The sequence below is a fragment of the Leptonychotes weddellii genome, chromosome 8, assembly GCF_054177405.1.
Source record: "Leptonychotes weddellii isolate Sample4059 chromosome 8, ASM5417740v2, whole genome shotgun sequence".
Classification (NCBI taxonomy): domain Eukaryota; kingdom Metazoa; phylum Chordata; class Mammalia; order Carnivora; family Phocidae; genus Leptonychotes; species Leptonychotes weddellii.
Window position 1 is genome coordinate 16152693 of NC_138376.1, and position 13402 is coordinate 16166094.

At 42.6% G+C, this 13402-nt stretch overlaps 1 protein-coding gene and 1 pseudogene across 3 annotated transcripts in view; both read right to left on the reverse strand.

Moving 5' to 3' along the window:
• SNRNP48 (small nuclear ribonucleoprotein U11/U12 subunit 48) overlaps positions 1–13402 on the reverse strand; it is a 51557-nt gene that overhangs the window by 21065 nt on the left and 17090 nt on the right. Inside the window, exons 9-10 of one of the 3 annotated variants that reach the window (XM_081827707.1) lie at positions 13204–13257; positions 8212–11118 (exon numbers count right to left, since the gene is read on the reverse strand). In XM_081827707.1, the coding sequence (XP_081683833.1) occupies positions 13209–13257 (49 nt within the window). In that variant the 3' untranslated portion in view covers positions 8212–11118; positions 13204–13208. The other 2 variants (XM_081827705.1, XM_081827706.1) reach the window with 2 other exon arrangements.
• On the reverse strand, positions 11231–11343 carry LOC115944284 (U6 spliceosomal RNA; annotated as a pseudogene).

Sequence of the window (13402 nt, forward strand, 5' to 3'; positions counted from 1 at the left end):
CCCGGCACAGAAGCGAGGCTGCACCTCACCTAACGCTGAGTGAAAAGCAGGTCACGGAAGGAGACACACAGAACAATTCAGACAGAAAATACATGCTGAGGGCACATGTTTGGAATCACAGTAGAGAAATGAGAGCACGGGAAACACAGGAGCCAGGAGTGGAGACGTCTGCAGGACGGGGAGGACGGAGACGTGAGCAAGGAGGCTGCCACAGAGTTGATATATGACAAAAACCTATTTGCCCCTTCCAATAAGATTAACAATTCCAAATGACAAGATCACAGGATCGCAGCAAATTCTGTGCAGTGCTGTTACAAGGAGGAGAAATCATGCACATAAAGTGCTTGGCACGAACAGGTGCCTGATAATGATGCTAACATGATTACTGGGCTCAGTATTCATATAATGGTTCCTTTTCTCAAAGCGCTAACCATCTAGAAAAAAAACCCCTGAAAATATCCACTAAGTGATCAATAAGATAATAGAGATGCTGTTTTAACACTGAAGAGTGGAAGCTGGAGTAACCAAGGGAGGCCTTTCTAGGTGGGACTTGGGGAATGAGCATGATTCTGTTAAAAGGAGAGATAAGAAATTTCACTGAAGTCGGGAGGAAATGAATATCATGCATTTGTGGAAAAGCTTATAGCAGAAAACTAAGAAGAAATTACACTTGAAAGATACTTTTCAAATGACAATGTAAAATGAAGTCATTTGGAAGAAGGGTTTACTGTTATTTCTCCCTTGCAAATATGTTATACCAGAAACAAACAGGATAAGCAAACCTCCAGGTGACAAATGTAGCCCATGCAAGGTAGGATGGGGCGACAGGGTAGGGAGAGAATGTACCTGGGCTTGCAACCCGCATCCCCACTGACAAGCTGGTGGCCTTGGGCAAGTCACTTGAGTCGTGTGAGCTGTGAAACTGTGTAACTACCCAAGAGGGGTAGTTACGAAAGTCAAATGCACCAGCTACTGATCAGCTTCCACACCACACAAGAAACGCTGCTCACTCTCTTAAGTAGAAGAATTCCCAGGGAACCTCACCCAAGACATCGATGCAAAGTGCCTCATTAGTAGAAAGCACTCAAGAAAAGGAAGCCGCCACATTTCAAGTCAAGATGCATGCTGTAGACTGAACGTCTGTGTCCCCCACAACATGTATATGTTTAAATCTCACCCCCAATGTGATGGTGTTAGGAGGTGGGGCCTTGGGGAGATGATTAGGTCGTGAGAGTGGAGCGCTCATGAATGGGGTTCGTGCCCTTATAAAAGAGACCCCAGAGAGAGTCCTCGCCCCTTCGCCCATGTGAGAAGACAGCTGTCTATGAACCAGGAGGCAAGCTTTCACCGGACACTTGAATGTGCTGGCACTGTGACCTTGAGCTTCCCAGCCTCCAGAACTGTCTGTTATTGAAGCCAGCCAGCCTACGATACTCTGTTACCGCAGCCTGAATGGTCCCAGACAAAGTGTGCTCTTAATTAAGCGATTAGGTGCTTACGAAACCACTGGAAGGGCTGGAGGACTAGGACCTGGGCTGGGCTTTCAGAAACAAATCCCACAACAACACCTGAGACCCGGCCCGCTTCGAAGGGCCTCCTCTGCCACAACCAGGATGCTGGCAGTCTGGAAGCTGCTGAGTGACAAAGATCCAGAGGTTCGGTGATGAGAAAGCTTCTGCCACTGTGGCTCCAGACACGCCCCTGGCTCAGAAAACACCAGGAAATCTCCCCCAGAACCACCCCTGCAGAGTACATGCCCTGCTTCCTGCCTGGGGGTCTGCCCAGGCCGCGCTCACGTGTGCCTGCCCGATGGCCCACAGGCTCCTCTGACTGGCTGACCATCTCCCCATCAACACTGGCTGCGACCCAGAAGAACGGCTTTCAGTGCAGGAAAACAAACGATTAGGAGGGCAGAATGAGTGCCGATCCCCCACCCCCACCCCAGGGAGCTTCTCTAAAGAGCCTAGCACTGTGCCTGTCGCCTAGGAAGTGCCCAATACATTTCCAGCTAGAAACACACAATGAAAACTGATACGTGTCTTCCCTCTGGGCGTAGGGAAGAGTCAAATAAAAGGAGAAGGCTAACCTGTTTCTTTTCTTCCAGATGACTTTTTTGTTCCCAAACCGGAATGACTCCCACTGTTACCTACCCAGCAATAACACTGATGATTTTTTGGAGTAGCTGGTTTGCAAAGCAGCTGAGGAAGTGAAACTCCTAGGTAAAGTAAAAGAATGCTCCTTTCAACTAAGACGGTTGCCTTTTATGGCTCTTGCAGTGGATTCATTGAAAAGCTTTATTTTCCTGCAAATACACTGTTCCTTCTTAATGATTAATTAAGCCAACAAAGCCCTAGAAATCTCAGAAATTTTCTGAAATGCTTTACTTTTTTGCTTCCCATGAACAATTTCAAGACTGGTGACATTTGTTTCTGCAAGCGAGGTGAGGAGATGAGGGGGTTCATCTAACCGTCACCTACCCTACTCACCTCAGAGGTAAAGGGGACAACTCACCCTTCTGTTAAGAAGCCTCCACTGGGGGGAATGCCTGGCTGGCTCAGTCGGTAGAGCATAGGACTCTAGATTTCAGGGTTGTAAGTTCGAGCCCCACATTGGGTGTAGAGATGACTGAAAAATAAAATCTTTGGAGAAAAAAAAAAAGGTGCCTCCACTGGGATACATGTGGGGAGTGCAGGGACAAGGTGACACATCTGTGCCCTGGTCATCAAGTCACCCCTTTGCATGATTCTGGGCGAACTACCATCTTCCCTGGCCTCAACGTTCTCACCTCTAAAATGGGGACTGAGCCTACTTTCTCCAGCACCTTCCATGGATATGAGGACAGAAGAGAAAACACAGGCATAGACCGCAGGCACGATAGAGCAGTAAGCTGGTCGGGCTGCCCCCTACTACATCACTGTGGTGGAGTCCTCGCTAGTTCTTCTGCATTTCTGGGCAAAAATTCTTACTAGGGCTGATTTCCCTCTTTCTTTCTTACCAAACAAAGAATGCAGTCTGAGCTGCCAAGAGTGCAGCCCCCGGCTCCGGGGTTAAGAGCTGGGTCTTGTTGTCAGGACTGGATTTGAATCTTCTGCAACTGGCTGTGAGATCTTATGGGAGCCACTCAGTCTGTCCAAGCCTGTTTCCTCCTGGTCACACTGGGTGCTGACGACGGCAGTAGCTCCCACAGGGTGAAGCATGAATGAGGTAACACGCTCTAGTGCTTGCTGTGCCATCCAGAGCTCGCCTTCACATGGAGCCATATGACAGCCACTGTCTGAGATACCCCCCAAATTGCCCTTGGTCAAAGGGAGACCCCGCCCAAGGTGACAGCCCATCCAGGGTGTTAGGTGGGAGGTGGAGCTTGCGCCCAGTGAATGGTTGATGAGGGAGTGTAAAGGCCTGCTTCCCGCTTGCCCCAGCTGGAGACAACCCTGAAGGATCATCCCAGTCCCAGAAGCCCTCCTCCCCTGTAGGAGCAGCTAAGGCCTTTGTGCTGACTGCACTGTAGTTCAGTTTCCCCTTCTGGCCAGTCCAGTTTCCTTCCCCATCCTACAGATGCAGATCCGGAGGGCACTCTCAGCAAACTTCCTGCATCAAATCTCAGTCTCAGAGACTGTCCCCAAGGAGCCGAAGACATGTATGCAAAGTGCCTCGTGAATAGGAAGAACTCAGTAAAGGGAAGCTCCGTCATCAAGTCTAAGAGTTACCAATCACAGGAGGCCCATTATTTTATGTACTAAGAAAGCAAAGTACCCCAGAAGGGAAGTCTAATGATAGGTGACCGCCACACAGAGCCAAAACACCAACCAGAGTGTCCTCCCCGCAGAACAGGACAGCAAGGCTCAGCCACATGACTGGGTGAAGAATGGGGGAAAAACTGCCCTGATAATCTGCACTGAGCTCTCTGCAAGCAAAGAATTGAAGCTGAAGGAACCTCAGGTCAGGAGCACCCCTCTCATGCTGGCAGAAGCAAGCCCAAATCCTCTCTCGAAAAACTCAACATCTTTTCTCACCAACAGTGACGGCAAAACCTGTTCAAGTTGCAGAGATGTTAAAATAAGGAAAAGAGGAATTTATATTAGAATCAGTGATGCACAGCAGCGTTCTGTTCACAAAGACGGGAGCACGCCCGGGTGTCACTCAGCAGTGGTGGTGACTCCAATCATGGCCCGCTGTAGTTCACCGTAATCAAAGCTGCCCAGGGGAAATGAGCAGGTTTCCTGTGAACCTTGCAGCCGGCAGACCCAGACCAGAAGTCACTGAGATGAAAGCATAAGCCACTATGGGCAGAAATAACACATTCCAGTAAGCCTGATCATGGCAGGGAAGAGCTCAGAGTAGAGACTGCAGGGCCTGGGTCCCAGTCCATTTCTACTCCTAATTAATTAGCTCTTTGAACCAAGATAACCCACTTAACTTGCCTGAGGCTCGATTTTTCTCACGCCTTCCCATCAATGAGAGGGGGTAAAAAAGAAAAACTATCCTTCCTGCTCAAGTATTTTATTAGATGAAACAGTACTTTGAAGAGTTAATAATTATTATTAAACATGTATTTATTGAATGCCTCCTACATGTTTTAGATCCCAGAGATACACCTTTTTACACATAAAACAAACCCCCTGTCCTTGTGGGGCTTACATTCTAGCAGATTCTAGTGTCGTGACTGTAAATTGTTCTTGCTTCTGCAGCAGACTTGCCATCCTCCTGGACCGCAGAGAAGGGTCATTTCCCCACGGGCAAGGCTTTGGACAGGGTATGAGAAGTGGAATATGGTAAGAGCCTACTTCCACACATACTATTTAAAGACGTGTTAATCTGCTGCACGCTTGAGTTCTGGTAATGAGATATTTATTTGCTCGCAGGTCATGCTGGGAAGGTGGGAATTTGGGGGAGGCGGAGGCGGCTGGAGACAGAGCACTCCTCTGATTGGCCACACCCAGGCCACACCCACTGCCAGGCTCACTGCGTCCTTCCCCACTCCCGAGCGCCCCTCGGTGGTCCGGTCCCCTTGGATCACGCACCATCCACCGGGACCCTGGACGGGAGCACAGCAAGGGATGGCTTTCAGATGACTGCGACGGCGAAGCAGTGAAGTGCGGACAACTTTGCGTTGGGATCGCTTAGATGTAGCGGCTGTGCCGCCCTGGACTCGCTCCTGGAGCTCTAAGTCCGGTTCCTCATCTGTACAGTGGGAATGGCGGTAGCTCCTACCTCCCACGGGGTTGTGGGGCTGAAGTGACATAATGCGTGTCAGGTGCACCGGACTCGGAGGGTACAAGTGTCCAGAAAATGACAGCGGTTATCAGTGCCGACATTGTTGCCGTCGTTGCTACGGTGACCAGCCGCCACGTCCCGTCTGATGTAGGTCTGTGACGTTCCTGACATAGTTTCTGGAATGTTCCCATGGCTAGAGAATTTTCGGGGAATTGAAGAGCTCATTGCAGCTTCCTGATTAACACCTGCATGCCCCTCTAAGGGATGCTAAATCTGGGGGCCTGTCTGTTCTGCCTGCTGAGAGGGCGTCAGCTGCTGTCCGCTCACCTGTGCCCCCATCCCTCCATCCATTCCCTCAGGCACCCGGCTGATATCTGGTGCTGCTCAACCCCCACAGGCCGTACACCGACAATGAGACAGATAAGACAGGTAAGGAAGGATGAGAATGGGGGGGGGGGGGGCGGCGGTTGGGAGCAGCTATTCCCTTCATCAGAGAATCCAACTCACCAGCTTTTCCTACTTCGGAAAGCCCCATGCTCTGAAATCTAGACTTGCTTCTTCATTTTGCCTTTGAATGTGCTTCCATTTAAAAGAAGCCCAGCCTGGAGCCAGGAAAATGTGGCACACTGCCCCTTTCAGGGTCGCATATTACTCAGAAAACTCTGACTTCCTAGAATTTTTTGAAAATTCCAAGTCTTGATTCTAACCTTGTCAAACAAAGCCACATTTATAAATAATCTTTTTTTAAAAAATAGACTTTATTTTTTAGAACACTTTCGGCTCACAGCTAAACTGAGCGAAGGTACAGAGCTCCCGACCCCATGTGCACAGCCTCCCCAACTGTCGGCCGCCCTCCCTAATCATCGTCTTCAATGATCACCTCTCATAAAATGAACTCTCCAAAGGTGCAGAACCTTTTTTTCATGTATCTCATGGAATAACTTGCCCTGTGTATATAGTCACACTCTAACTTGGCAAAAAATTATGGGAAATGTATCTATTCTTGATAAAACCATAATTCAACAAAGCTATCAATTTTGCCTCCTTTGCTCCAAATTCTACTTCTCTTTTTCCTCCAATCTTCTTCTTTTGGATTGTTTTTAATGATCGTTTCCTCTCTACTATGGCTTATTAGCTAGTCCTGTTTTATTTATTTAGTGGCTTCTCTAGGGTTTATTATATATATTCACTTACCATAATCTGTATTCAAATATACACGTATAGTGTGAGACCCTTACAACAATATACTTCTGATTCCTCCTTCCACACTTGTACTACTGTAGTCTACAGGAAGCTGTGGCTGATTCACGTGTGTGTAACCATGTCCACATGATCAGTATTCCCAAAATATAGCAACCTGCACAGAGCCCACTATATAGGGCAAAATGAGAAACGGAGTAATACATCCCATGTTAACAATGGTATCACTGGGGGAGAGGCTGACGGCATAGTCACCAATTAATCAGAACAGCCACCAACCAGCCTTAGCTCTGGAGCAGGGTACTCCGGGGCCTCCAACTGTGCTAGACATCAGCCCTTTATTTGCTGGATCAGGGTGGTACCTAGGAGATGGTCAAGAATTTCCATGACAAGGAAGGGGAGATGGGAGGTGGGACTTGGGACAGCAAGTTATTTACCAAGCAGCTTAGAGGTATTTCAGTATTTTTATGCTGGTCAGCCATTCATATGCCCTGGAGGTAGGTCATGTGAAGCACTTCCCTAAATACACTTCTCTGTGGAGTCTTCAAAGATGTATGGCATGTGTGCTAATATTATAGTAGGACAGAATTCTCTGAGGGCATGAGACAGGTATCTAGGTTGGTCCCTAATCAAAGCCAAACACAGGAGGCAGAGCAGAAAGAAAATATTCACAAGTGTGCTACAAAAAATAATGGCAGGTATTTATACTTGCCATTGATCAGACACTATGTGAGGCAAGACACATTCATTATCTCTTAAACCTCACCGCGACCCTTGAGAGCACACTGTTATTCTCAATCTACAGATGAGGAATAGGAGGCATGGAAAGATCAATTTGCCCCGGGTCACAGTGAAGAGGCAGACTGTCTTGTATCCATCTCACTCGTCCCAGCGCCCCCTTTGATCAAGGCTATTCCTTCCATTATGTGAAGAATTTGTTACTTACAAGTGTTTCACTTGTATTAAACAGTGTTAGCAATAGCAAATAAAGCCCAGGCCCATGCTTCATCTCTCTGGATTCCTGAAAGCTCCCCTTAATTAGCTTTCTCATTCTAGAAGAGGAATCGTGGCTTGGAGTTGGAGGAACAACACGGGTTACCAAAGTTCCATGATTATGGGAAAGTAGCTTCATAAACACAGTACTCAAGCAACCCAACACCAAATCCCTTAATTGGTGCCACAAGGTATGATCCTCAGAAGGCAGGACTCTCTGAAGCCTGCAATCTTCCTTAATTTAACATTGTCCAGATGCTGTGTATAGCAACTTTTTATTTATTTATTTAAGATTTATTTATTCATTTGACAAAGAAAGACACAGAGAGAGCACAAGCAAATGGAGAGGCAGAGGGGGAGGCAGAAGCAGACTTCCCAGTGAGCTGGGAGCCTGACGCGGGGCTGGATTCCAGGACCTGGAGATCATGACCTGAGCGGAAGGCAACCGCTTAACCATCTGAGCCACCCGGGCACCTAGCAACTTTTTAAACTGGAAGGGCCTCCTGCCTTTTATTACTAAACCAAAGGACTAAAAGTAAGCTTGGAAGTTTAGATTCTATTTTATGGCGGCATCCTTTCTCTTAGGTGACCATACTGGGTTTTTGGATGGGAAACTGACTCAACTTGCTCAGTGAAGATGAATCCAACTTGCAGCCTTGAGCCTGACAAATCTTAATTTTTTCCTTCCTGAAAAGGAGCAACAGAAATTACTGGTGGCAATCCAAATATCCAAAAGCTGTGAGGACTTTCCATAACACCAAACTCCCAAATCTGTGACAAGAGTAGGAAGCACAACCACAAATGTAATGAAGTGAGATTTAGTTTAATAATTAACATACCTGCTGGCTCAATTATAACAACTCAAAAGCAAGCTACATAAAAAGAAATGAGCCTCATAAACATACTCAAAAACTACCAGATTTTGTTTTTTCATACTCAATGTAACAAAGCTTCACACCAAAACTCTTGGGACCTTTATAAACTCACTAAACATAGAAAGTATCCTCAAAGACAGGGAGGGATAAAGACCCTACATACACTTCTATAATATTAACACTTCCGTGCGACGTAATATACAGGTGATTCAAAAATATTTTTCAAAGCCAATTTAAAACATTTTACGTAAAATTTACCATTTGACAACTAATTTTCACTAAAAGGCTTGAGATTATCCAATCAGCCCTACTCAAAAGTGACAGACTTGCAGATCACTGATCTAACAATCTGAGTGACAAGTTTAGTTTCCTATTGAATGTAATCAGTACCCTGGGCTCTGCACAGCAACCACCTTGAAAACATGTAAATTAAAGCGACCAAGACCAGTCTAAATATTTAAGAAGTCTCCTTAATTTCTCTTTGCTTACAACTGCCTCTCTCCTAAACTTCAGCGTAAGCACTGTTCTCCTATGGCAGATTAAAAAACCACACCCACACCCTCTTCAAACGTAGGAGATGGGAGGCAGGAGGACAGAGCAGGTCTGAATTTTTCCTCAGCTGCTTCCAACTTCCTTATGTTGGCTAAGATTCCTCCAAGAATCTGGTATTTAACTGTCAAGCATTCTTGGGGCGCCTGGCTGGCTCAGTCGGGTAAGCGTCTGCCTTCGGCTCGGGTCATGATCCCAGGGTCCTGGGATGGAGCCCCGCATCAGGCTCCCTGCTCGGCGGGGAGCCTGCTTCTCCCTCTGCTGCTCCCCCTGCTTCTGCTCTCACTCTCTCTCTCTGACAAATAAATAAAATCTTTAAAAAAACAAAACAAAACTGTCAAGCATTCTTAATTTTAGGAGGTACTGTGAGATTTTGATTTTTATGTCTTCATGTGAAATGTAAAGTTGATCACTGCAATGAACTTTGGTACATAATTAATAGGTATCAAGATACAAAGCAAGTTTATGAATCAGTTTGAATTTAACAAAATGGTGGATGATAAAATGTTCATTTTTTCAGATTTTATAAGGGAGTTCAGAGAACTTGGTGGATATGCAGAGACTGTTATGAAATGGCAGACATTATCATGATATAAGTCCATTCAATTGTCCACAGTTAATAAAAGTTTGTATAGGGGTGCCTGGCTGGCTCAGTCGGTGGAACGTGCAATACTTGATCTCAGAGTTGTGAGTATGAGCCCCACGATGGGTGTAGAGATTACTTAAGAAAAATAATAAAATCTTTAAAAAAGTAAAAAAAGAGTCTGTATACTGGTTAAGAGCAGGGGCTCTAATTACAATCTTTGTTGCATTACTCGTATGACGTTGGGAAAATAATTTAAGCATTTCTATGCCTAAATTTTCTTATCCACAAACATTTATCACCTATATCATTCAAGGAATCATACTAAGCACTTTGGGGATTCAAAGATAATCACACATATTTTACTTTCAAAAAATTTTAAAACCTAGCTGTGGAGACATAAGCAATACATAAGTATACTGAAAGAGCATGAACCCTGGGGCAAGTCTGCCTAGACTGGGCCTCCAGCTCCACTACTCTCTTTGAGAACTAGAGCAGGTTATTTAGTTCCTTGAAGCTCAGTTTCTTCATTTCTAAAATGGTGAAAATACTAGTCTTTACACCTCAGAGTGTTTCCTAAGAACTAAATATGTTTAATACAAAGAGCTCATCAAAACCACAAAGAGATATCACTTCACACCCATTAGAATGGCTATTACCAAAAACACAAAAAAAAAACAGCAGAAAATACCAAATGTTGCCGAAGACAGAGAAGAGAGAAAACTGGATCCCTGCTGCATTGCTGGTGGGAATGTAAAATGTACAGACCTGTGGAAAACAGTATGGAGGTTTCTCAAAAAATGAAACCTAGAGTTAACTTATGACCAAGTGATTCCAATTCTAGGTATATATCCACAAGAAGTGGAAACAGGGACTCAAACAGATTTCTGTGCAGCCATGTTCACAGTACTGTTATTCACAATAGCAAAAGTTGTGTATGCCCAACAGATGAATGGACGAACATATATGGAATATACACACAGCCTTAAAAGAAACGAATTTTTGATACATGCTACAGCATGGATGAATCTTGAAAACACTAAGTAAAATAAGCCAGACACACAATACACACACACAAATATTCTATGATTGCACTTATATGAGGTCCCTAGAACAGTCAAATTCATAGAGACAGAAAGTGGAGTGGTGGTTACCAAGGGCTGGGGGAAGGGGTAAATGAAGAGCTGCTGTATAATGGGTAGAGAGAGATTCAGTTTGGGATGATGAAAACGTTCTGGAAAGGTATAGTGGTCATGGTTGTACAACAGTGTGATTATTAATGCCACTGAACTATGCACTCAAAAACAGCTAACTGGTAAATCTTGTTATGTATACTTTATATATATATATTAAAAAAAAGCTCAGCCTGCTACACAGTTAAGTGCTCAATAAACATTAACTATCCTTAGTGCTTTTAAAAGAGTTCAGCAGAGAAAATTGTTTATGGCCAGTACATCATAAATGTAGGCAAGAAGGTACCATCTGAGATAGGACTTAATAATGGGTAAGACGGATAGCAGTTATAGTACTTATTAATATCAGCATTTTATGAATCAAAAAATTAGATGTTAAGTGACAGGGGCTTGCAAATGCTTTTGCCAAAATTTAAAACGATAAATTGACAACTATTGTGCTAGGCATGGGGGTTATATTGATAAAGATATAAAACCTTCTCTCAAAGAGCTCATAATCCAGTGAAGGAGTCTGAAACACAAATAGATAAACATGGAAAATTAGTATGTGCAAGGATCAAACAAAGCCTCTTATCTAAATCTAAATTTTATTGGATAGTTTGCAGTAGTTGGTCTTAACACTTAAAAATCTATAAAGAACTCTGGTTACATTTTACATCTCATCCTTGCGCAGGGGCCATGCTAATCTTCTCTGTACCCTTCCTAGTTCTAGTACATGTACTGTTGAAGCAAGCACTCTGGTTAGAAGATCTCCTTTTTCCATCTATCCTATTTTTCCTTAGGCCCACCAATCCACTTCTTTCTCTCCTCTACTAAAAATCGAAGTATGCCTTTCAATCTCACTCTTTAGTTTCTTCCACTTGGCAAAATCATTGAAATCACATTGAAAAACAAAATAATAAATTAAGTTACAATTCTATATGTTGTAACTTAATTTATTATTTTGTTTTTCAATGTGATTAGTTCAAATGGTTTTGACCTACAAAAGCAGCAATTACACATGGTTCACCATTATGGTAACGCCAAAGTCCTTAAGATTTTTAAATCTGGATTTTATGTATTTAGAAATTAAGTAAAACAGCAGTAATAAGACTTCATATTGGCAAGTGAACAGTTGATTTCCAACTTATAAATCTGAGAGCTGTTTTTTATACCTAAAGCCTAATAGTCAATCTGATCTAAATCCAGTCAACCTTTCTGTCACGGTCAGTTACTTACTGAAATAATTAAAGTTTCATTTCTACTTGGAACCCACCTTTTAATCTTTACCCTGAGTTTCTAAGATTCAAGATATTGCTATTAGACAGGAGATGATTAACATTTACTGGCCAAGTTTCACCTGAGGGACCTATCATACAACAGAATATAATACAAACAAAAAGGAAGAGAGACAATTGACACACAAAACATGGGTCAATCTCAAAAATACGTGGAGTGGAAGAAGGTACATATTACAGTATTCCATTTATATGAATTCTAAAAAAGATACATCTAATCAACAGCAACAAAAACCAGATCTGTGGTTGCCTAGAGAAACCGGTAAAAAGGGCATATGAGAATTTTTGGGGGTGATAGGAATGTTCTCTATCTTGATCAAGGTGATGACTTCATTGGCTGGGGTGTAAGTCTGTCAAAATTAAATGAAATGTATACTTAATATGGCTGCTTTTTATTTTATAAAAACAGTACCTCAATAAAGATGATTTACATAAAAGAAAATGACAGTATACTTTTAATTTTAATTAAAATCTATTTTTAATTAACAAGTGAAAGATGAATACCTTTAAAAAATTAATGTATTGTAGATAACACGAAAGTTTTCTTTGACCACCCTCTCAATCCTGGTTTTCATTCCTCATCTCTCCCATCTATACCTCCTCCCCCAAATAATTACTGTTACGGGTTTGGTATGGGTCCTTCTGAACCTTTAAAAATATATTTACATACATATATGGTCACAGAAAATGTACAGTATTATATTGTACATAAATATAACTTGTATATATCTTTCTGCAGTTTGCTATTTTCACTTAGCATTATGTTTCTGAGATCTATCCATGTTAATAAAAAGTTTACTTCTTTTAAATCCAATACAATAATCTATTACATGACTATACCATATTTTATTTAAACAGGCCATTCCCCTTCTGACAGATATTTAGGTTGTTTTTCCCTATTACATTTCACTAGTGTAGTGGTAAGTCAGTAGTTACTGAGGTGGCCACAGGGATTACAGGTTGTGTTCCAAGGGGACGTTAACCTTAGCGGTAAGGTTTAACTTTTTAAAATGAGAATGTATTCATTTATTATTTATATAGTTTAAGTACTGACTTTAATTAAAGAATTTTCTGATACATAAATTATCACAAAGAATGAAACAAAATCTGTAATAGGAAGCAATCATCTATTAAAATACAAGTAAAACAAACTTACAGGACATAAAAGTGTACTCATGGTTTGAAACATAAATACTGAAAATTAATGACCTGAGCACTAAACAAGTCATACAAACATTCTCCTACTCAAAGCAATTGTAATTAAAATGTTGTCATACTGGTTATCATGGCATAAGTGTAATTAATACATGCACAAATACCTCATTTATATTTTTTGCTTTCTCCTTTTATGACTATGATGTCTTTCCCCATTCCTGAAATGACAGAAGTGAAAAAAAAAAAAAACCATTACAAATGATGGACATTTTAATATCAGAACTTTAAAATAGTAATTCACCAGTAATGTACTTCAGAACAAGTTAAAACATGCATTCAGAACTGTTTCCGTATTTTTTTTTT